Raw genomic sequence first — 24,310 nt, 5'->3', positions numbered from 1 at the left:
CAATCCAGGAATTCCACATGGGTGGCAGGGACTGAAGCACTTTAGCCATCACATGCTGCTTTCCAGGGTGCTCATTAACAGCAATCTGGAACTAAGGGGGAAACAGGACTTGATCAAACTTTGGGACTCCAATATAGGCTGTAGACTTCCCAAGTGGTATCTTAATTGCTGTGCCAAATGCTCACCCCTAGCTTTGATGTCTTTCTGAACATAGATTTTATCTCATTGAAAAAGACATATATATTTATCTTGATACTATCATTATACTCCCTTTGTGCTGAAGAGGAAACAACTGGCAATTTCCTTCAAACTAAATAAGAGGGTGATGTCATATTTACCATCTAATTTCTAGCACTGAGCAGCAGGATGTAGTAAAAAGGTTTTTTGCATAAATGTATATTCTTTCTAAAGCTCAAGGTAACCACAAAAAATTTTCCAACCCTACTCTTTACCAAGAGTAGGATTTCATAGGAAGAGATACAATCTTTTCCCTCAAACAGGCAAAATAAAGAAATGATTACCCATTCAGACTAATAATTAATGTACTTTGAAAGTGAAATGTTTGAGATTTACCTAACGTGAAATACAACTTTTGGCTCCCACTGCTTTTGAAGGCATCACCACTAGGATGCATTCTACAGAAAACCAGAGGTTTTAAAACACATACAGTGGGGCCCATGTAACGGGTTAAGGGGTTCTCTTCGATGCCGGCATCTAATATAGGTGCCAGCTTAAGTCCTGGCTGTTCACTTTTTTTTTTTTTTAAAGAGGTATTTATTTATTTGAAAGTCAGAGTTACAGAGAGAGAAGGAAAGGCAGAGAGAGAGAGGCGTCTTCCATCTGCTGGTTCACTCCCTATTACCACAGTGGCCACAGTTATGCCGATCCGAAGTCAGAAGCCTCCTCCAGGTCTTCCCATGTGGGTGTGGGGACCCAAGGACCTGTGCCACCTTCTACTGCCTTCCCAGGCCATAGCAGAATGCTGGATGGGAAGTGGAGCAGCCGGGACTCAAACTGGCGCCCATATGGGATGCCGGCACTGCAGGCAGAGGCTTCACTTGCCATGCCACAGCACCAGCCCTAAAGCTGTTCACTTCTAATCCAGCTCCCTACTAATGTGCCTGGGAGGGCAGTGGAGGATGCATGTGGGAGACCTGGGTGGAACTCCTGGCTCTTGGCTTTGGCCTGGCCCAGCTCTGGCTATTGTGGCTACTTGGGGAGTGACCAGTGGATATTAGATCTTCTTTCTCTATTTCTCTTCCTGCCCCTTGTAACTCTGCCTTTCAAACGAATAAAACAAGAATCTTAAAAAAAAAATACACATATAACTAAAACTTCCATGAACAATGGGTACTGTGAAGTTAGCAAATGTAAAACACCAGTAAGTATTCAGATTAATGTGTGAAACTTTAATAAATAATAAAGAACTTACCTAGATTTATCCAAATTCCACCTGGTTTGAGTATTTTCCATATTGTATCAATATAATCAATTACATTGTGAGCTGTATCTATGAAGAAACAGGTAGCAATACAGTCCCAGGTATCTAATCAAGAAAAAGCAAATTATTGCATATGTTACATTATTCACTTTTCCTCTAAACTCGTCAGTTACCTCTTAGTATTGATATTTTAACTATAAGCATATAGAAGCCAAACTCCTCTGATCAACACTGATAAATTAACCAAATAATCATTTAAATGAGATACTTTACTGTAGTTTAAAAAAGGTTTTTTAATAACCTCATAATCAATCTGAATCATTTTTAACATATTATCACTAGATATCATTTCCAAATGATATCTGTAAGAGTTTTCATCATCTATTCAACTTCTAGCCTTCACCTAGAACCAAGCAAAACTAAACAGGCACTTGGACTCTAAATTCTGATTAAATTTGCATTTAAATTCTGGCAACTTTCAGAAAGACTGCGGACACTTACTGCCAACAGAGAAATGAATGACACTGAAATATCTAAATATTCACAATGCAAGATAATCACCTGGGAAAGGAGGGAGTACCTATTTCCTCACCATTCCATTCTTCTGCAGCATTCTCTATACCCCCAAGATCTGTATGGTTTGCCTCTTCATGCTGAGGTTCTCTTTTAGTTTCTGCTCTTAGAAAAGCTTCCCCTGACAACTCTATACAAGAGGCCCCCAGTCACTCTGCACCCCTTCTACCCTACCTCATTTTTCTTCCTCACAACATTAGATTTACTTATAGCCTTGCTCCCTCTTCCTCTCTGCCTTTGTCTCTCCCTTCTTCTCTACTTGAATGTAAGTCCCATATGGACAAAGACGTTTTTTGCTCACTGTTCACTTTTGAATGGCTAGACTATGCCTGGTACTTCGTAGGTGTTCAACAAATTATCTGCTAAGTGAATGATCTTTGTGACCCCCACAGCATTGTTTTTCTTTTTCCTTTTCACTGCCAATCCCACCCCGTACCCTTCCCCATTATTATCTCCCTTTTCTAATATTTCACTCAAATATCTTGGCAGTTTGCCATGCTGAAGTCCAAAATTTACAGGCTTCCACAAGGTACTTTTCTAGTTGTATCCTCCAGCATTTTTTTCCCTGGTAAGACTATTTATGCTACTGTCCCCAGTTACCTCATTCATTCTTACTTTTCTACATCTGTTTGTCTTGAATGCCATTCACCCTGTCCCTTCTTACACTGACCTACTTTCATCTTTATTTCATTCATTATGCATCTGAACTCTGCTTCATGTTGTCTTGTATTAATAGATTCAACAGAGTTCAAGTTCCTTTATTTCTTTATAGTTCACATCACTTCCTGCTATGTGACCTTGAAAATAAACTAAATTTATCACTGAGGTATACCTTATATCACAAATGGTGGCTTAGGATAAAATCAGCTCATTGCATTTAGAATAGAGACAAGATCTGTTGCTTTGGACTTACTGCATTCTGAATAAATCTCCTGAAAATCTCCTGCAGTCATAGAAAAGTTAGAACCAGGAGGAAGACTGTGGGGGTCAACATCAGGGAAAAAGATGGGTCGAATCTGATCAGCTGATCTCCGGTTATTGCTAAACTGATGGATCCAGGGATAAAGTCTGTATTTATTAATTTCAGAGCATCTGCAAAATATGAGCAAAAATTCAGTGTTAACTAAACATTTTGCCAAGAAAATCTAAACACTAAAATATGACTGAAGGTTTTCTATAGTACCTACAGTGACACTACCACAACCCATCCGATTATCTGAAAATTTAAATATACATGTAGATGAGCAACCAATCATGGATTGAAAGACAGAACAAAAATAAAGGTAAATTCAAGGGCTGGTGCTGTAGTACAGGGGGTAAAGCCGCCACTTGCAGCGCCAGCATCCCATATGGGTGCCAGTTGGAGTCCCAGCTGCTCCACTTCTGATCCAGCTCTCTTCTATGGCCTGGGAAAGCAGTAAAAGATGGCCCAAGTGGTTGGGCCCCTGTACCCACATGGGAGACCGGGAAGAAGCCCCTGCTTCAGATTGGCCCAGTTCTGGCCGTTGTGGCCATTTGGGGAATGAACCAGCGGATGGAAGACTTCTCTCTCTCTCTCTGCCTCTCTGTAACTCTGCCTTTCAAATAAATAAATATTTAAAACATTTATAAAGGGGCCAGTGCTGTGGCTCACTAGGCTAATCCTCTGCCCACGGCGCCGGCACCCCGGGTTTTAGTCCCGGTTGCTCCTCTTTCAGTCCAGCTCTCTTCTGTGGCCCGAGAAGGCAGTGGCGGATGGCCCAAGTGCTTGGGCCCTGCACCCACATGGGAGACCAGGAGGAGGCACCTGGCTCCTGGCTTCGGATCGGTGCAGTGCGCCGACCGCAGTGGCCATTTAGGGGGTGAACCAATGGCAGGAAGACCTCTCTGTCTCTCACTGTCTAATTCTGCCTATCAAATGAAAAAAATAAATAAATAAAAAATTTATAAAAATTCATTTCTGAACTGAAAACTCAAGTAAAAATAGTCCAACTAATTTTTAAAAAGTAATGCTGGTTTCAACTAAGTTTGCTATCTCTTTTAATTAATTTTTACAACCCTCAACTTTTTCCTTTCTCACCACTCCCCTAAAACTCGTATTGCCATCAGAGTCAACATATTATTCAAACAAGGCAGATATTTTCCTCTAACACCAGTTCTGGCTTAAAAGTAACTCTTTTTCCCTATCTTACAAAGGAGGCTGCTGAAGTTCTGACAGATCTTTCCAGCTTAATTATGTGAGCATACTTGGCCAATTTATAAGAACTTGATTAAGGAAAATAGCTGTGACTGCTACAGTAAACTCTATCTCACTCAAGAGACAAAGAGATGATAAAGCCCTTGTCATTACAGCCATCTGGGGAGTGAACCAGCAGATGGAAGACCTCTCTCTCTGTGTTTCCACCTCTCTCTGAAACTCTACCTTTCAATTAAATAAAATAAATCTTAAAAAAAAAAAAAAAGAACAAAGAGAATATACTCTTCCTCTATCAGTCTTAGGCTTGAAGATTCTATATAGAAATCATTTCAATTTCATAGAATTCCCAACTACTTTCTAAAGAGTCACTTATTCATCCTGTTTCACCTAGACAATTGGCTTAAGTGGTAATTTATATATGAATTGATTTTAAACATTTTTGATATGCATTGTAATCAAACACTGTGTAATTATCTTCAAATTCAGAATGTTCAAAAAATAGGCAAGTCAATCTGATTCTGAGAAATTACTATTTCCAGCAAAAAATAAATTAAATACCTGTTGAGTACAAAGTTGGAAGAAAAGAGCATAAAAAAACTCCATTCATTTCCTTGACAAGCATAACCTAGCATAGCTATTTCCCAGGCCAGTCTTCCTAGTCCAGCACCAGGTACCAGAATAGTTACTTTAGAAGGATCCCTGAAATGAAATAAGGCAATTATGTCCAACCCCTCATAGAAAAAAAAATTATAAAAAGAAAGACAAAATCCACATTTACAACTAAAAGCTTAATCATCTGATAATAAGCTCCCTAAGATACTGACTTCCTAAAATTAAGAAATACTTTGTTTGGATATAGGTGTAGAGTTTTACCCACTGAAATTTATTTTTCAGAAAAAAAGGAGTCACTGTCTATCAGAAGACTTACAAAGTTACTCATATTCCTAACATTTTCCACCTGAAAGACTCTCTTAGGAAGACAGATCATTCCAAAGTGATCCCAATTATACAGGAACAACTTGAACAAAATTATTTCATCAAAACAAAATTTTGTTTCTAAATTTTATATGTAATACAATCATTTATACAAATAATCATTAAATATATGTAGAATTTAATACATCAGGTGTACCTCTAAAGCCTCCTATACTCCAGTCACCAGAAGCTGTATGGGGGACATTTTCAAGGAGAAAATGGGAGCTGCCTTCTAACCGAGAAAACATGATGGCAAACCAGAGGAACATAACCAAAGTGATCTTTATCAGCATTGTATTGCAATCACATTTCCCTTGCTTAAGATCTGCCATTCCTCTTTCAAACTGTGAAAAGCCTTAGCAACCCAAGGCCTCTTATCAGGAATTCTAGCAAATCAAAATAATCCCAAGAAAAGTAAAATTATACTTTTTATAGGGAAATATGTATAATCAGCTGGCACTCTATCAATGAAAAATAAATTTTCCTATTTAATTTCCAAAATTTGGGTCTCAAATGAAATCCAACTTCCAAACCTAACCCACTTAAAATTATTTTTATCTTTAAATTACATGGTCTTTAAGTTGGCATGTTCAAACAGCAACAGTATATTTTACTAGCAGTAGCCCATGTGATGATCTTTGCATATCCTACTTCAAACAAAAAAAACAAATGGTAGTATGGGACTTTTGAAAATTCAGTCTACGCATACAGTACTTACATTTGTTCCTATGAAAATCTATCTAGTATTTTTCATTGTTGAATTGTGTACATATCCCTCTCCCCAACAAAAAAGGGGAAATTCGTCTTCAAAATATTTTCTGACAAACAGACCTATTAGGATTGGTCTGATTATCCTTTAGTACTTGATATGGAAAAAATTATGGTGAGAAGCCATGTAATTCTCATTCCAAAATTATAAAGTTTGTGTATGTGAATTTTGATTTTAATGAAGAGAATGGATACATCTCACTTTTTTCAGATCTACCTAAATTGATCACCTAACATATATATATATATCATATATATTTAATGTTGAGACTTGAAAAAAATCCTAGCTCTAGGACTCTGTGCTCCACGTGTAAGGAGCTAACATAATGGGTAGCCCATCCAGGCCTCCTTTGCACATTCTACTTTCTACCACACCTGTGTCTTTCTGTTTCCACTTGCCCAATAAAAGGATGTATTTCCACCTCCAATCCAAGTGGCTGTTCCCAGCTTACAGCTTAAAAAATTATTTAAAGGGGATGGCACTGTGGTGTGCAATACTGGTGTCCCATATAGGCGTGGATATATATTCCAGATGCTCCCCTTCAGATCCAGCTCCCTGCTAATGGTCTGGGGAAAGTAGCCAGAAACTGGCCAGTGTTGGGCCCCTGCCACCCACGTGGGAGACCCAGATGACCCCAGGGTCCTGCCTATAGCCTGGCCCAGTGCCAATCACAATGAATAAACAAATCAAAGATACACCACCCCCCTTTTACATTCAAGATAAAGAAATAAATCTTTAAAATAATTATTTAATCAAAGAAATGCAACAGAAAATAAAAGGATTTGGAAATTCACAGTCTAAAAAAAAAAAACCAGTAACCAATTTCAGAATGGCTGATGAGTAAAAAATTTCCTTGCAGAAATCAGAAATCATGCTAACCTCAAGGGAAATTATGCTAAAAATGGTACTAATAATTATTTTGGTAACTTACAGAAAGTTAGCTTTATGACTACTCTAAATATTGTCTCCCTCACTAATCAGAACTATAAAACTCTCTACTCCCACCTTATGGCAGATATATATACTAACAGCACCCTGTATAAAACCATTATTAAAAGGCTATTACCAAGCCATCAAACACAGAATATACCAAAGCTTTGTTTTTAAAAGAATTAGCAGACTACTACATATATGCCAATTGCACTATGACAGAAAGCATTTCAGTAGGCATGTAAAAAGACATTAAAACAAGCCTTCTAGAACTCTGGAAAGAAAAAAAAAAAAAAAAAAAAAAAAGAACCAGGTAAAGGGTGAGTGAATTGGAAACAATTTTCCCCTAAACCTTTTCTTAGCTAGATTTTTTCCCCATTGGGCCTTTATAATAAGGGGTATTAAACACATAATGGAAAGTTCCTCTATAATGTTTATGAAACTAAAGTACCATAAATGGTAATTTCTGTTATGAATCCCTACAAAGACTAGGACATTTATATGGAGAATAAAAGAAACACAAATCTAAGTATAGACTATAATGGTCAGATGACCATAAACCAGGCTGAAACTTTAAAAGCAGGAATAAAGAGGCATACAATATGTGGCTCAGAAATCAAATGTTGCCTGCTTGACATTCTTAACAAAAATAAGCATACAAATTAGTTCACCGAAAAGGTACAAATATTGCAAAGCAATAGATTTACTAAAAATGTGACAACTCTCATAATAAGGGGTGGGCATACTTAAGCAGTTTATTCAAGGCAAAAGAACAGGGAAAGATATACCTTTAGGTTGAACACAGAAAGCCTATGTATTAGAAGAGGGCAGAGTGTGTTTGCATCACCCTTTCTGCTCCAACAATTTTACTAACAGTAAATGCAGTTCTTAATAGAGGTTTACTTTATGGTATACAGAATCTTTGCATTACAGTAGTACTAGAAAACTCTAACACAAAAGACTTTCTCCTGTCATGTCAACATATTGACACTTGGCTGATCCCTGGTAGCAGAAGTGTGTATCCAACTAAGCACTAAAAGTGGTTCTCTGACAGCTACTGGCTGGCTGCCTGATGCAGAGATTTTTGAACATTTAAAACTACAAATTAAAATGTTAATGCAAAATAAAATCAGATTTCTAAGACAATATAAAAATGAATGCAAAACATGGTAATTATTTTAGTTTTTTTTATATTGGTTACATGTTGAAATAATATTAGGATAATATAATATTGGATATATTGGGTCATTAAAATATATTATCAATTTTACCAGTTTATATTTTTATGCGGTTACTGGAAAATTCAAAATGACACATGTGCCTTGCATTTGTAGACTGTACCGTTTCTCTTAACTGGTGGTTTATATACATGTATCATAAAATATTACACTGAGCAAAAAATGATTTTGAAATGACAACAAACCATAAAATAAACCTTAAATGGATACAGTGTTACTTAGGAGTACACAAACATCTAGTTAATGTAGAAATACAAGGTTTGAATAACAAAACAACAAATGATTATCTCAAAAGGGAGAAATGAAGTACTTGACATGATTTAGAGTAAAAATTAAACAAGCTTGAAGCAAATATGTAAAATATCAAAGTCTAACAGAGCTTAATGTTGAAAATTTTTGTTTTAGGCCGGCGCCGCGGCTCACTAGGCTAATCCTCCGCCTAGCGGCGCCGGCACACCGGGTTCTAGTCCCGGTTGGGGCGCCGGATTCTGTCCCGGTTGCCCCTCTTCCAGGCCAGCCCTCTGCTGTGGCCAGGGAGTGCAGTGGAGGATGGCCCAGGTGCTTGGGCCCTGCACCCCATGGGAGACCAGGAAAAAGCACCTGGCTCCTGCCATCGGATCAGCGCGGTGCGCCGGCCGCAGCACGCCGGCCGCGGCGGCCATTGGAGGGTGAACCAACGGCAAAGCAAGACCTTTCTCTCTGTCTCTCTCTCACTGTCCACTCTGCCTGTCAAAAAAAAAAAAAAAAATTTTGTTTTAATTTATAACCCACGGAAAATGGGTAATCAGTAGCTTCAAGTACCTTCAAAAGTATGGGCCAAACTTACCTCTTCATCCACTGCCAATATTTATTTCAGTCATGCTTCTCACTGATCCCACAAAAGATTTTGTTTTTATCTACAGAGCTCCTACACACTCACAAAAACTCAAGTTTAAATTATTACCTTCTTAGTACAAATATTCACCTCATCTATCTTTTCCAAATATCTGAGGCACAATCAATGTTGTCTATATTTTTTCATACACTTCTGTTAGTTTACACACAAAGCTCTTTCCTTTGTTTCTCTCTTTAATACAAGAGTCAGCAATTGTGGGCCATAGGCCAGTCACTATTTTTGTAAATAAATCTTTACTGGAACACAGCCATGCCCATTCACACTTAAGTATTGTTATGGGGGCATTTCTATGACATCAGAGCAAAGTAGTCCCCACAGAGACCCTACTACCTGCAAAGCCTGATGTATTTACTGCCTGACATCATAAGAAAAAAAATCTAGACCCCTGATTTAATGTACCTTGAAAGTCCAATTTCATTTCATGATCGTTCCATAATTTATCAAAATTGCCCAATTAAGCCTAATTAAGCAATTTAGGTTATTTTCAGTCTTTGTCTATTATAATGCTAAAACTAATAAACTTAGTATAATTTCTATATTCAGAAGTCTATCTATAAAACAGTTTCCCCAAAGCTGAACTGCAAGGATCAATATATGCATTTGAATTATGACAAATACTGCCAAACTTCCCTCTCTAAAATTTTTACCCACTTTCACTGATAATTATATAACTTTCAAAGCTGTGCAATGCATAAAGGAAGTGAAAATGGCATCTTAATATGGTTTCATGTTTGCATCACCTTGTAAACTTGAGCATCTTGGGGAGGGGACATAAACTTTTTTTTAAGACTTATGTATTTATTTGAAAGTCAGAGTTACACAGAGAGAGGAGGCAGAAAAAAGAGAAAGAGGCTTTCCTTTTGATGGGTTACTCCCCAATTGGCTGCATCGGCTGGAGCTGTGCCGATCCAAAGCCGGGAGCCAGAATCCGGCTTTTCTGGGTCTCTCATGCGGGTGCAGGGCTTGGCCCAAGGACTTGGGCCATCTTCTACTGCTTTCCCAGGCCATAGCAGAGAGCTGGATGGGAAACAGAGCAGCCAGGTCTCAAATCGGTGACCATATGGGATGCTGGCGCTTCAGGCCAGGGCTTTAACCTGTTGCGCCATAGTGCTGGCCCCAACATAAACTATTTACACCATATTTTTCTCATTTTTTTCTACTTGGATATTAATTATAAATTATTATTTTGATTTGAAAGAAATCTGAAATGGAACCTCTTTTAACAATCCTTTCAGATTAAAATTAAGAATATAAATTATAATTTTATGTCAAAAAATGCTTCTTTATGTAGTTATGAGCATTTTTTCTAATATCCAACCATGTAAAAGAAAAATGTGTATTCAACTAGTCAGGAGTATATCGGTATCTTCTCAGAGTATGTTGAAATGTGAAGAAATAATAGATTTTTCTCCAAACAAGATATCCCTTCATTCTTCTAAAGTCGAAACAGCTAATAAATTTAAGGTCTAAAAAAATCGTGCCGACATTATGGTATACCAGGTTAAGCCACCACTTGCAACACTTGCATCCTGTATGAGAATGCGATCTTGAGTCCTGGCAACTCCACTTCCAATCCAGCTTTCTGCTATCTGGGAAGGCAGTGGAAGATGGCACAAGTACTTGAGCACCTGCCACGCAAGTGGGAGACTAGGATGGAGTTCCTGGCTCCTGACTTCAGCCTGACCCAGATCTAGCTGTTGCAGCCATTTGGGAAGTGAACCAGTGGATGGAAGATCTCTCTCACTCTGTTTCTCCCCTTCTCTCTGTTGCTCTGGCTTTCAAATAAACAAACTTTTTTTTTTTTTTTTAAGATTTATTTATTTACTTGAAAGAGTTACACAGAGAAGGAGAAGCAGAGAGATAGAGAGAAAGGGAGGTCTTCCATCCACTGGTTCACTCCCCAGTTGGCCGCAAAGGCCGGAGCTGCACTGATGCAAAGCCAGGAGCCAGGAGCTTCTTCTAGGTCTCCCACCCGGGCCCAAGGAATTGGGTCATCTTCTACTGTTTTCCCAGGACATAGCAGAGAGCTGGATTGGAAGTGGAGTAGCCGGGACTTGAACCAGCATCCATATGGGATGCCAGCACTGCAGGCGGTGGCTTTACACACTATGCCACAATGCTGGCCCCGTAAATAAATATCTTTTTCAAACATCTAAAAAAAAAAAAAATTCAAGTCATCAGCTTTCAAACTTCATTAAGTAAAAGTGATTCTACAAATTGTGCTTGCACCTTTCAGGGAGGCTTCAAACTTAAGAAGCAGTCTTTAGCTACTTAGATACTTTACAGAACTAAATATTTTTTTTTTTTAAACAGGCAGAGTTAGACAGTGAGAGAGAGAGAGACAGAGAGAAAAGTCTTCCTTTTCCGTTGGTTCATCCCCCAATGGCTACTGCGTCTGGCGCACCGCGCTGATCCAAAGCCTTGGAGCCAGGTGCTTCTCCTGGTCTCCGATGCGGGTGCAGGGCCCAAGAGCTGGACTGGAAGAAGAGCAACCGGGACAGAATCTGGCGCCCCGACCAGGATTAGAACCCGGTTTGCCGGCGCCGCAGGCAGAGGATTAGCCTAGTGAGCCGCAGCACCGGCCTAGAACTAAATTATTAAACATTGGAAACTTAGTTGGGAAAATAATAAAGCTCAGTAAATACTGTTCTACCAATTGGGTTACATTAACAAATTTATGTCTGAAAAAAAGTTTAAAACCTGCGCTCATACTTTAAACATATATGTGCTATACTGCTCATTTGAATGTGCAACTTTTCACCACAGAATTCAAAGACAATTTCAAGCAAAAATAAGCCAGTGGTTAATAAATCTGAAAGTGTTTTGACATTAAATTAAGACAGTATTATCTTCACTAACAAATACATAAGTAAGTAAAACTGTATATTCTAAGTTGCTTGTGCTTATAAACACAAGCATATTAAAAATTCTAAACATGGACAAACTGATAGGACAAATGTGTTTCCATAAGAAAAACCTTTTAATGATTACATAGGGAGTTATATGCACATTTCAGTAAGCATACTAATGATTTTTTATAGGTAATTCCCATCTATTGTTACAGCACAAACAGGATCACGGAAATTATCTGAGACCCAAAGCTGACCAATCTAGAAACAGACTGAATTCTGAAGGCTATCATTAACATCTTTTTTAGGTCACAGAGTTTACTTTTTATTGGCACAGCTACAACTTTAATATGGATGTGGCCTTTATTGTGTTTCATTAGCTTTCAGTTTTCTGACAGCTCATCTTACCTGCTTTAAGGAAATAAAACTAAATTCAATAAATAAAAAACCAATATAGGAAGAAATATATACTTTTCTATTGAATCTAAAAATGGCAAAAAAAAATTTTACAGGTATTCATGTACTTCATTTAAAGTTCAGATATACCCAGTCTATTCTTATAACATGAGTTACTTTCAGGGCAGGGAACTTTCAGTGGCTGGGAAACAGTTACAGAAAGGAAACTATCCCTTGAAAAGCTTTTAAATTGTGGACTCTGTGAAATGTATCACCTCTATAAAAAGAAAAAAGGAGAAAACCAACAGTAAAATGGTACTTTGTATGCAGATTCACTCAGTATCTTTAACAATGACATGCACTTTTTAGATATGCTAAATTGGTAGGCTATTTAGACACAATGGTATATTCAGGAATTAATTAGAACCATGAACAAGATCACATTTCAAGTACTAGGAATGATGGTGACATAGCATTTGATATTTAGTCTTTGGAGGTCATTCAAACTCTGGTATATCCCTATTATAAAGAGCTTTACCATATTACCTACTGTCAGAAACAATGACATACTCTGTACGATTCAAAGAGAATACCAATTGGAAATCTGTGGCATAGAAGGTTAAGCCTCTGCTTGCAATACCAGCATCCCATATGAAGCTGGTTTTAGTCCCGACTGCTCCACTTCCCATCCAGCTCCCTGCTAAAGGACTGGGAAAGCAACAAAGGATGGCCCAAGTACTTGGGCCCCTGAAACCATGTGGGAGACCTGAAAGAAACTCCTAACTGGGGCTGGCGCTGTGTCACAGCAGGTAAAGCCACCGCCTGCAGTGCCAGCATCCCAAATGGGTGCCGGTTCAATTCCCGGCTGCTCCACTTCCGATTCAGCTCTCTGCTACAGCCTGGGAAAGCAGTGGAGGATGGCCCAAATCCTTGGGCCCCTGCACCCGTGTGGGAGGCCCTGAGGAGGCGCCAGGCTCCTGGCTTCAGATCAGCACAGCTCTGGCCGTTGCAGCCAATTGGGGAGTGAACCAGTGGATGGACCCCCCAACCCCACCCCGCTTCTCCTTGTCTATATGTGTAACTCTGACTTTCAAATAAATGAGGGAGGGAGGGAGGGAGGGAAGGAAGGAAGGAAGGAAGGAAGGAAGGAAGGAAGGAAGGAAGGAAGGAAGGAAGGAAGGAAGGAACGAACGAACGAACTAACTCCTGGCTTCAGATCAGCCCAACTCTGGCCATTGTGGCCATTCAGGGTGTGAACCAGGGGATGGAAGACCTCTCAGTCTCTCTCTCCCTTTCGCTCTCTGTAATTTTGCCTTTCAAATAAAATAAACAAATCTTTAAAAAAAGAAAATATTATTCAAGTAATGTTTATAAGGATCCATATAACTTAAAACATTTACATAAACTGAAAAACAAGAGATTACATAATAATTCTAATAGTCATAATAAATTGATAAGAATAGATAGTACACTTGATCTTACCACTCAAAAGGCCGAGAAGTGATATTTTTAATAGTTACAGAATACTTCAAGTACTATCAATGATAAAAATTAACAAAGTAATTTATACTAGTATTTATTAAAGTTATTAACAGTCACCTTTAAAACAAGGATAATTTGGGGGCCAGAACTGTGGCATCATGGGTAAAGCCACAGCCTGCATGCCAGCATCCTTTATGGTTGCCAGTTCAAGTCCTGGCTGTTCCATTTCTGGTCCAGCTCTCTGCTATGGCTTAGGAAAGCAGTAGAAGATGGCCCAAGTGCTTGGGCCTCAGCACCCATGTTGGAGACCTGGAGGAAGCTCCTGGCTTCGGATCAGTTCCATTTCTGATCCAGCTCTCTGCTATGGCCTGGGATAGCAGTGGGAAGATGGCCCGAGTCCTTAGGTCCCTGTACACCCGTGGAAGACTGGAAGAAGCTGCTCGCTTTGAAGACGTGCAGCTCCGGCCGTTGCAGCCAATTGGGGAGTGAACCTCTGTATGGAAGACCACTCTTTCTCTGTGTAACTTTGACTTTCAAATAAATAAATAATCTCTCCGCCTGTGGCGCCGGCATCCCATATGGGCACCAGGTTCTAGTCCTGGTTGCTCCTCTTCCAGTCCAGCTCTCTGCTGTGGCCTAGGAGGGCAGTGGAGGGATGGCCCAAGTCCTTGTGTCCCTGCACCCGCATGGGAGACCAGGAAGAAGCACCTGGTCCCTGGCTTCAGATCGGCGCAGTGCGAGCCGTGGCAGCCATTCTGGGTGAAAAATCCCAAAGAATCCACAAAAAAGGTACTGTAGCTAATAAATTAAACATAGTACAAGATGAACACACAAATATTGTTGTGTTTCTATAAATTAGCAGTGAAAATTCTGAAAAAGAAATTAAGAAAGTCCTTTTATAATAGGATCTAAAGGAATTTAATACTTATGAGCAAATCTAACCAAATTAAAAGACTCCTAACAATGGAAATTACAGAATATATCTGAAAGAAATTAGATTTCAATAACTGGAAAGATAGCCTATAATCATGAATAGGAAGATATGTTATAATATCATTACTATTCAAAACAACCTACTTATCAATACAATCTCTATAACACCCTTGTCTGCAGAACTGTAGATGTCTATCCTGGAATTCACATTGAATTGCAAATAGCCAAAACAATCTTGAAAAAAGAGCACAGTTAGCGGGCGCCGCGGCTCACTAGGCTAATCCTCCGCCTTGCGGCGCCAGCACACCGGGTTCTAGTCCCGGTTGGGGCGCCGGATTCTGTCCCGGTTGCCCCTCTTCCAGGCCAGCTCTCTGCTGTGGCCAGGGAGTGCAGTGGAGGATGGCCCAGGTGCTTGGGCCCTGCACCCCATGGGAGACCAGGAAAAGCACCTGGCTCCTGGCTCCTGCCATTGGATCAGCGCGGTGCGCCGGCCGCAGCGCGCCGGCCGCAGCGGCCATTGGAGGGTGAACCAACGGCAAAGGAAGACCTTTCTCTCTGTCTCTCTCTCTCACTGTCCACTCTGCCTGTCAAAAAAATAAAAATAAAAATAAAAAAATAAATAAATAAAAAAGAAAAAAAGAGCACAGTTGGAGGTCTCATACTTCCAAAATTTGAAATTTACAAAGGTACAGTAATTAAAATAGTACGGTACTGGCATAAGGACAAACATATAGATCAATGGAACAGAATATACTCATAGAGTTCAGAAGTAAACCCAACATACAGTGTCAACTCATTTCCAACAAGGGTAACAAGACTATACAATGGAGAAAGGGCAGTTTTTTATTAAATTTTTTTTAAGATTTTATTTATTTATTTGAGAGATAGAGTTACAGACAATGAGAGGGAGAGACAGAGAGAGAGGTCTCCCGTCTGTTGGTTCACTCCCCAAATAGCTGCAACGGCCAGAGCTATGCCAATCTGAAGCCAGGAGCCAGGAGTTTCTTCCGAGTCTCCCATGTGGGTGCAGAGGCCCAAGGACTTGGGCCATCTTCCACTGTTTTCCCAGGCCACAGCAGAGCTGGGTTGGAAGAGGTGAAGCTGGGACTAGAACCCACGCCCATATGGGATGCCGGCACCGCAGACGGAGGAATAACCTACTGCACCACGGCACCAGAAGGGCAGTTGTTTTTTTTTTAAATGGTGCCAGGAAAACCAGATATTCAAATATGAAAGAATGAAATTGGAACACTGGCTTATACTACATACAAAAACTGCCTCAAAATAGGGGGCCAGCAATGTGGCTTAATGGGTTAAGCCTCTACCTGTGATGCTGGCATCCAATATGATGCTGGTTCGAGTCCCGGATGCTCTACTTCCAATCCAGCTCCCCTGCTGATGCTCCTGGGAAAACACCAGAAGATGGCACAAGAACCCTGCATCCATTTACAAGACGTGGATGAAGCTCCTAGCTCCTGGTTTTGGGCTGGCCCAATCCCAGCCGTTGTGGCCTTTGGGGAGTGAACCAGTAGGCAGATCTCTATATATCTCCTTTTTTAACTCTACCTTTCAAATAAATAAAAATAAATCTTAAAATTACCTCAAAATAGATCAAAGACCTAAACTTAAGAATTAAAATTATAAAAAAATCTTAGAATAAAGGGCATGGGAAAGAAGGGAGGTATGGAGAGGGCAGGCATTTGGCACAGTGGTCAAGTTGCCCCTTGGGATGCTGGCATTCCATATCACAGTGCCCAGTCTGAGTCCCAGCTCCTCTGCTTCTTTTTTTAAAAAACCTTATAACTATTATTATTATTGGGGATAACATGTTTAATTCAAATTATAGTCAGTTAATAGTGCTACCAAATAAAAATATTCAATAAACAGTAGAAAGACCATAGTCCACAGGAAAATAGGCAAGGGCTATAAATAACCAAAGAAATAAAAAGATGTTCAACTGCACTCATATAAATTAAAAAATAGCCAGAAACTCATTCAAACTATAGTAGTATATAATTCCTATCAAATTGTTTGACAAAGATTTGAAATGAAGTTTGATAAACGCTGTATTTGTAGCAAAACTGACATACAAGCAAATTTTTTGCAGGGGAAGGGTCCCTTTTTTTCCTTTAAAAAATTTATCTCTTCTCTGCTGCTTCTGATCCAGGTTCCTACTAATGGACACCCTGGGAGGCATATGATGGTGTAAGTACTTGGGTCCCTGCCACCACATGGAAGACCTGGACTGAGTTCCAGACTGTGGCGTCAGCCTGCTCCAGTCTTGGTGATTGCCAGGACTTGGGGAGCAAACTACTATGGATGAGAGATCTTTCAAAACAAGCTTTTAAAGAAAATATTAAGGAAAATCTTCATTTCAGTGGATTTGTAGTGACTTCATGGATATGACATGAAAAGCACAAGCAACAAAAGAAAAAAGTAGATAAATTGGAATTCATCAAATAAACAACTTTTTTGGACCAAAGGACATTAAAAGGACATGAAAAGACAATCTATAATGGGAGAAAGTGTTTGCAAATCATATATCTGATGAAAATAATTCATGTAAAAAAAAAGAGGTCAAAGATCACAGTCTCATATATGACAAATCATCTGTAATCCAGACATAATAATGGATAAAGCAGCCGGCACCGTGGCTCACTAGGCTAATCCTCCACCTAGTGGCGCCGGCACACAAGGTTCTAGTACCGGTCGGGGTGCCGGATTCTTAATTAAGAATTAATTAATTAAGCCAGTCCCAAAAGAACAAAATACAATATGTTCTCCCTGATCTCTGGTAACGAATAGAGCACCTAAAAAGGTAATCCATAGAAGTGAAATTGACACTTTGAGATGTGATGACTTTTGAACAGCCCTTGTCTCTACTACTGAGGAACAGGTTTTTTTTTCATACTATTTGTTGACTCTTTACTTAATATATAGTTAATCTTACATGTATAAGGTTAATTGAAAATAGATCTTAGTAAAAAATAAGAATGGAGGCCGGCGCCACGGATCAACAGGGTAATCCTCCGCCTGTGGCACCAGCACCCCGGGTTCTAGTCCCGGTTGCCCCTCTTCCAGGCCAGCTCTCTGCTGTGGCCCGGGAAGGCAGTGTAGGATGGCCCAAGTGCTTGGGCCCTGCACCCCATGGGAGACTAGGAGAAGCACCTGGCTCCTGCCTTCGGATCAGCGTGGTGCGCTGGCCGCAGGGCGCCAGCCGTGGCGGCCATTGGAGGGTGTACCAACGGCAAAAAGAAGACCTTTCTCTCTGTCTCTCTTTCTCACTATCCACTCTGCCTGTCAAAAAAAAAAAAAAATAATAATAATAGATAAAGCACAGAAAAGGAAATAGTGTTTTCTTTTCTTTTTTTTTTTTAAGATTTCCTTATTTGTTTGAAAGTCAGAGTTACCCAGGAGGAGGGGGGGTTCTTCCGTCTGATGGTTCACTCCCCAAATGGCTGCAACAGCCAGAGCTGTGCCGATCTGAAGCCAGGAGCCAGAAGCTTCTTCCGGGTCTCCCACGCGGGCACATGAGCCCAAAGACTTGGGCCATCATCTACTGCTTTCCCAGGCCACAGCAGAGAGCTGGATCAGAAGTGGGGCAGCCGGATCTTGAACGGACACCCATATGGGATGCTACACTTCAGGCCAGGGCGTTAACCAGCTGTGTCTAGCATTGAAGCCTAGGAATTAATTTCTGTCTAGAAAACATGTCACAAAAAAATTTTCCCAAATTTAACTGCCAAGCACAAGATTAAAAAGGCAGCAAACTGGCCAGTGCTGCGGCTCAATAGGCTAATGCTCTGCTTGCAGCACCAGCACACCAGGTTCTAGTCCCGGTTGGAGTGCTGGATTCTGTTCCAGTTGCTCCTCTTCCAGTCCAGCTCTCTGCTGTGGCCAGGGAGTGCAGTGGAGGATGGCCCAGGTGCTTGGGCCTTGCACCCGAATGGGAGACCAGAAGCACCTGGCTCCTGGCTTCAGATCAGCACAGTGCACTGGCCACAGCGTGCCAGCTGCAATGGCCTTCGGGGCAGGTGGGGGGGGGGGGCGGTGAACCAAATGTACTTGCAGGTACTAGCTGACTCAAATAATCCGTTGAGAATAATTTGTTGATAAACCTTGCATTTGTAAATGTGACAGGTGGGAATGTTGTTGCTTTCTAGAAAATGAAATTGTTTCTGAGTTTTTATCTGCCATCTCACCTTTTATTTCATGTATCTTGATTTTAGCATCTTTCTCACAATAGAATAACAGGAATATGTTTGTAATAATAAGAAATATTGGACTCTCAAGGCTTGAAACTATAGTTCTTCAGTAGTAAATTGGTTACTATGCCCACAGAAAATCATGAATGTATTGATGTTTTCATCTGGAAAGGGTAGCATTAAGGTATTATCTTGTTTTGTCAGCTTTTAGCATGTAATGGCTGCTGATTCAACATGTTTGAGTACTTGTTTATCTATATGTCATGTATAAATATGAAAATTACTTGCTGTTTTCACTTGTGGTCAGTAATTTTTTGACTTGCTTCGCTATAATTACTTTCTGAACACACAATTGAAGGGATATTAGGTCCATTATATACTAGTGATTTAAGATTTATTTTATTTGAAAGGTGGAGTAACAGGGAGAGAGATCTTCCATCCACTGATTCACACCTCAAGTGACACAACAGCTAGGGCTGCCAGCATGAAGTCAGGAGCCAGGAACTTCATCCTGGTATTCCACCTAGGTGTCGGAATCCAAGTACTAGGACCATCTTCCACTGCCTTCCAAGGAGCCTTAGCAGGGAGCAAGAGCAGAGCAGCCAGGACTGGAACCCGTACTCCTATAATGGGATGCTCTTGTTGCAGGCAGCAGCTTAACCCAGCGTACCACAATGCCTTCCCCTAAAGTGTGTTTAATACACCTAACCTACCAAACATTACAGCTTAGCCTAAGCTACCTCAGATGTGCCCAGAACACTTAAATTAACCTACAGTTGGGTAAAATCATCTGACATGAAGCTCATTTCATACAGTATTGAATATCTCATGTAATTAACTGAACAGTGTGCTTCAGGTGAAAAACAATGATTGTGTGAGTATGCTAAGTTGACTATTTTAAGTTGGGGACTGGCTGTATTTCTTCCAATTTATGTTAGTGGTTTCAGACCTAGAGATGGCTAAGCAAGTTAGAAATACAGCTAAATTCTTAATTATTCTACCCAGTTATCAGGCTTGAAGAAATAAAAAATAAATTTTTTTTTTTATGTTAAGATACCTGATGTAGAAGAATCAGAATCAGAGTAACATAGTTAATGATTTGCTGCTTTTTTTTTTTTTTTTGACAAGCAGAGTGGACAGTGAGAGAAAGAGAGACCAAGAAAAAGGTCTTCTATCACAGTTGGTTAAATTTTCTTACTACTTTGCACATCTCATAATGTTTCAGTTGATTGCCAGAAATTATATATAAAGGAACAATAAAAACTAAATATTAACCAGATAAAAGTCATTCTTCTGTGTCAGGACACTAGTGTAGGGACTGAGTAAATCACTTAAAGTGATAACAGGAAGTCTTCAAAAGAAAAAAACCAATAAACATCACATATGTTGAAATTATCAAATTTTAAAATAATCATGAAGAATATGTTAAAGCAACTAGTTGAAAAGACAGATCACATATACAATGGGAATTTCAGCACAGAAAAACCATAAAAATACACACATATTCACACCAGCGTACTTTAAAAAGTTTGTGAGAAATGGAATAGTAAACAGTTTATTTTCTTTTTAAAAGAGTTACAAGAAGGACACTATGGAAAAACAGCCACTTTTGAATCCTAAAAGATTATATCATACAGCTTCTTAGATGTATAACTGGAGTCCCAGAAAAGAATGCAATAGAGAAAAGGGTAAAGAAATGATGTGAACATACAACAGCAAAAAACCACATCAAAAACACCTTGGGGATGGCACTGTGGCGTAGGGGGCTAAGCCTCCGCCTGTGGTGCCATTATCCCAGATGGGTGCCATTTTGTGTCCTGGCTGTTCCTCTTCCGATCCAGCTCTTTTCCTATGGTTTGGGAAAGCAGAAGATAGTCCTAGTGCTTGGGTCCCTGGCGCCACATGGGAGACGCAGAAGCAGCTCAGGCTACAGATCAGCTCAGCTCTGGCTGCTGCAGCCATTTGGGGAGTGAAACAGTGGATAAAAGACCTTTCTCTCTGACTCTCCCTCTTGCTGTCTGTGACTCTGCCTGTCAAATAAATAAATATTAAAAAAAAAAAAAAGCTTGAGCCGGCGCCGTGGCTCAAAAGGCTAATCCTCCACCTTGCGGCGCCGGCACACCGGGTTCTAGTCCCGGTTGGGGCGCCGGATTCTGTCCCGGTTGCCCCTCTTCCAGGCCAGCTCTCTGCTATGGCCAGGGAGTGCAGTGGAGGATGGCCCAGGTGCTTGGGCCCTGCACCCCATGGGAGACCAGGAAAAGCACCTGGCTCCTGGCTCCTGCCATCGGATCAGTGCGGTGCGCCGGCTGCAGCGGCGGCCATTGGAGGGTGAACCAACGGCAAAGGAAGACCTTTCTCTCTCTGTCTCTCTCTCTCACTGTCCACTCTGCCTGTCAAAAATAAAATAAAAAAAAAAAAAAAAAAAAAAAGCTCAAAGTCAAACTGTTGTAAAACAAAGGTGAGGGGTGGGGTGGGAAGAATGATGAGTAGTTGATTAATGGGCATGAGGTTTTATTTGGGGTTGATTTGTTCAAAAATGAATACTTCTGTTATATGCATTTCACTCCAATAAAAAAATGAGGAGGGAAAACAAGCATGTAATTCTCAAAATTCTAAAAAAGGTATAAAATGGCCCTTTAACATACAGATGTTCAACTTCATTAATGATAAGTAAAAAAAAAAATTAAAACTATGCTGAGAAGGGGTGGGCATTTGGCCTAACAGTTAGGATGAGTGAAGTGCCTGCATCCTATATTGGAGTGCCTCTGTTCGACTTGGCTCTACTACTGAGCCCAGGTTCTTGTAGATGCACTACTAGGAGGAAGCAGGTGATAGTTCAAGTGGCTAAGTCTCTGACACATCATGTGGGAGGCCTGGAACGAGTTCCCAGCTCCCAGTTTCTAGCCCAACACTGGCCACTATGGGCATCTGAGGAGTCAAACAGCAGATGGGAGCTCTCATGTCTGTCTCTCAAAACAACAACAAAAAAACCATACCAAAATACATTTTGCCATCCAAGACTGGTAAAAGTTAATTAATAGTTTGTCAGGACTGTGATTAAATGGGTCATTTCATACATTGCCAGTAGGAAGGCTAAACAGTACAAGCCCCCCCGCCTTTTTAAGATTTTTTTATTTGTTTTACTTGAAAGTCAGAGTTACACAGAGAGAGAAGGAGAGGCAAAGAGAGGGAGAGAGAGAGAGAAGTCTTCCATCCGATGGTTCACTCCCCAGATGGCTGTAATAGGCGGAGCTGTGCCAATCCGAAGCCAGAAGCCAGGAGCTTCTTCCAGGTCTCTCACATGAGTGCAGAGGCCCAAGAACTTAGGCCATCATCCACTGCTTTCCCAGGCCACAGCAGAGAGCCAGATCGGAAGAGGAGCAGCCAGGCCTAGAACCGGCACCCACATGGGATGCCAGCACTTCAGGTGAGGGCATTAACCCACTGCGCCACAGCACCAGCCCCATACAGTACAACCCTTAAAGGGAAATGCAGCAGTAATTATGGGACATAGACTCTAAGGTGGCCTCCCCATATTCTGCACCTAGTTAATCATACCTTTTTATGAGTTCCTTCCCTCAGGGCATGTGCAGGATCTGTGGCTTGCTTCTAACCAACAGAAAATGGTAAAGGTGATGGGATATTTACACCTATGATTGTTAGTCTCCTTATAGGTTAAAGTATAGGGCCATTTTGGGAAAGTCCACCAGAAACAGAACTACCAGTTGCCTCTATGCACAAAGGTGGGCTGGTAGCCAACAACCAGTAAAAAGCCAGGGCCCACGGCCTATGTTCTATAGCCACAATGAAACAGCAGTGAACCAGTCAAGCCTCTAGGGGGAAAAACAACCCAGCAGCCTTTTAAAACTACACAGAGGACCCAGTTAAGCTATGCCAGACTCTGCATCACAGAAACTATGAAAAAACTACATGCTACTTTAAGCAATTAAGACTGTGGTAGGGGGCTAATGCTGTAGCACAGGTTAAGCCTCTGCTTATGGCACCAGCATCACATATAGGTGCCAGTTTGTGTCTTGGTTGCTCCTCTTCCAATCTAGCTACCTGCTAATGGACTGGGAAAGCAGTGGAAGATGGCCTAAGTGCTTGGGCCCCTGTACCTACGTGGGAGACCCAGAAGAAGCTCCTGGCTCCAGGCTTCAGATCGGCTCAGCTCCAGCCATTGCAGACATTTGGAGAGTGAACCAACAGATGGAAGACCTTTCTGTCTCTCTTTCTCCATAATTCTACCTTTCAAATAAATAAAATCTTAGAAAAAAGATAAAATATGGGCCTGAAAACTTACTGTGCTAGGAGTAAGGAAATACTCAAAAATAAAGTTTGAGGTATGCCAAAAGGACACAGGCATGACCTTGAAAAACTCCTGCAGGCCAAATCTGAAGCACTCTGACTAATAAAATAAAAACAGTAATGGATTACAACCCACTGCATAAAATAGGAAACATGAGTCCTTACTGATGAAGTACACAGGTAGGAGAAGGAAGGGCTCTTCTTCCTTATAGGAGAATGCCAAGGAATAATTGTAGTTAAAAAATCACTGCTATTACATAAGTTTTGTGGCACAGCAGGTTAAGCCATTGCTTGGGATACCCACATCCCATATCAGAGTACCAGTTTGAGCTGGGTTACTCTACTTCTGATCCAACTTCCTGCTAATGCACCCTGAGAGGCAGCAGATGATGGCTGAAGTTGAAGGCACTTGGGAGTGAACCACAGGATGGCATATCTTTCTCTGCCTTTCAAGTAACTGAACATAATAAACACAAAATATTTTTAACAAAAGGAAAATAATCACCATTCTACAACCAGCATAGGACAAATCGGTTCATGCAAGAATCATGAATGGACGATAATTTTAGAAAGGACAAAGTCTGAGGGGGAACAAGTTATCAACTGCATAGTGCAAAAATATCAGATATTGCTTATTCATTGTAACAAAAGAAACAGTAAATTGTGGAAGAGACAGATAACATCATGATCAAGTGATCAAAATTAAAACTGTCAATGATGGACTGACAGACATTGCATGTCTCTGGATGTGAGATCTTGAAGAGGAATACCAGTTATGTAGTATTTCTACAGAGGATATACAGCTTAGGTCTACTTATGAAGAAACATGCAATAATTTCAAACTGAGTCATAATCAATAAAGTATCTCTTATAGTCTTCAAAAATGTCAGTGTCATGAAAGTCAAAGAAAGACCAAAGAACTTTTCCAGATTAAAGAGTAAGATGTGGCAACTAAATGTAATACAATACCCTGTACTGGATTCTAGACTAGACAGAAAAAGTAAATCTTACATAGGCCATTAGAGGATAAATTATGAAACATGAATATTCACTGTACATTATATAAGATTAAATCTCCTCATTTTGATAATTGTATTATGTTTACATACGAGAATATCTTTGTTCTTAGGAAAAACTAAG

The 24,310-nt window shown here is 40.4% G+C and overlaps 1 protein-coding gene across 3 annotated transcripts in view; it reads right to left on the bottom strand.

Moving 5' to 3' along the window:
* The window catches only part of CARNMT1 (carnosine N-methyltransferase 1), a 54,365-nt gene that overhangs the window by 12,109 nt on the left and 17,946 nt on the right, over nucleotides 1-24,310 (bottom strand). For all 3 annotated transcript variants that reach the window (XM_002708240.5, XM_051846610.2, XM_051846609.2), the window contains exons 4-6: nucleotides 4,749-4,889; nucleotides 2,928-3,106; nucleotides 1,433-1,546 (exon numbers count right to left, since the gene is read on the bottom strand). In XM_002708240.5, coding sequence (XP_002708286.3) covers nucleotides 1,433-1,546; nucleotides 2,928-3,106; nucleotides 4,749-4,889 — 434 coding nt within the window. The remainder of the gene's footprint in view (nucleotides 1-1,432; nucleotides 1,547-2,927; nucleotides 3,107-4,748; nucleotides 4,890-24,310) is intronic.

Source organism: Oryctolagus cuniculus, chromosome 1 (assembly GCF_964237555.1).
Source record: "Oryctolagus cuniculus chromosome 1, mOryCun1.1, whole genome shotgun sequence".
Classification (NCBI taxonomy): domain Eukaryota; kingdom Metazoa; phylum Chordata; class Mammalia; order Lagomorpha; family Leporidae; genus Oryctolagus; species Oryctolagus cuniculus.
This window is presented reverse-complemented; position numbering and strand designations above follow the sequence as displayed.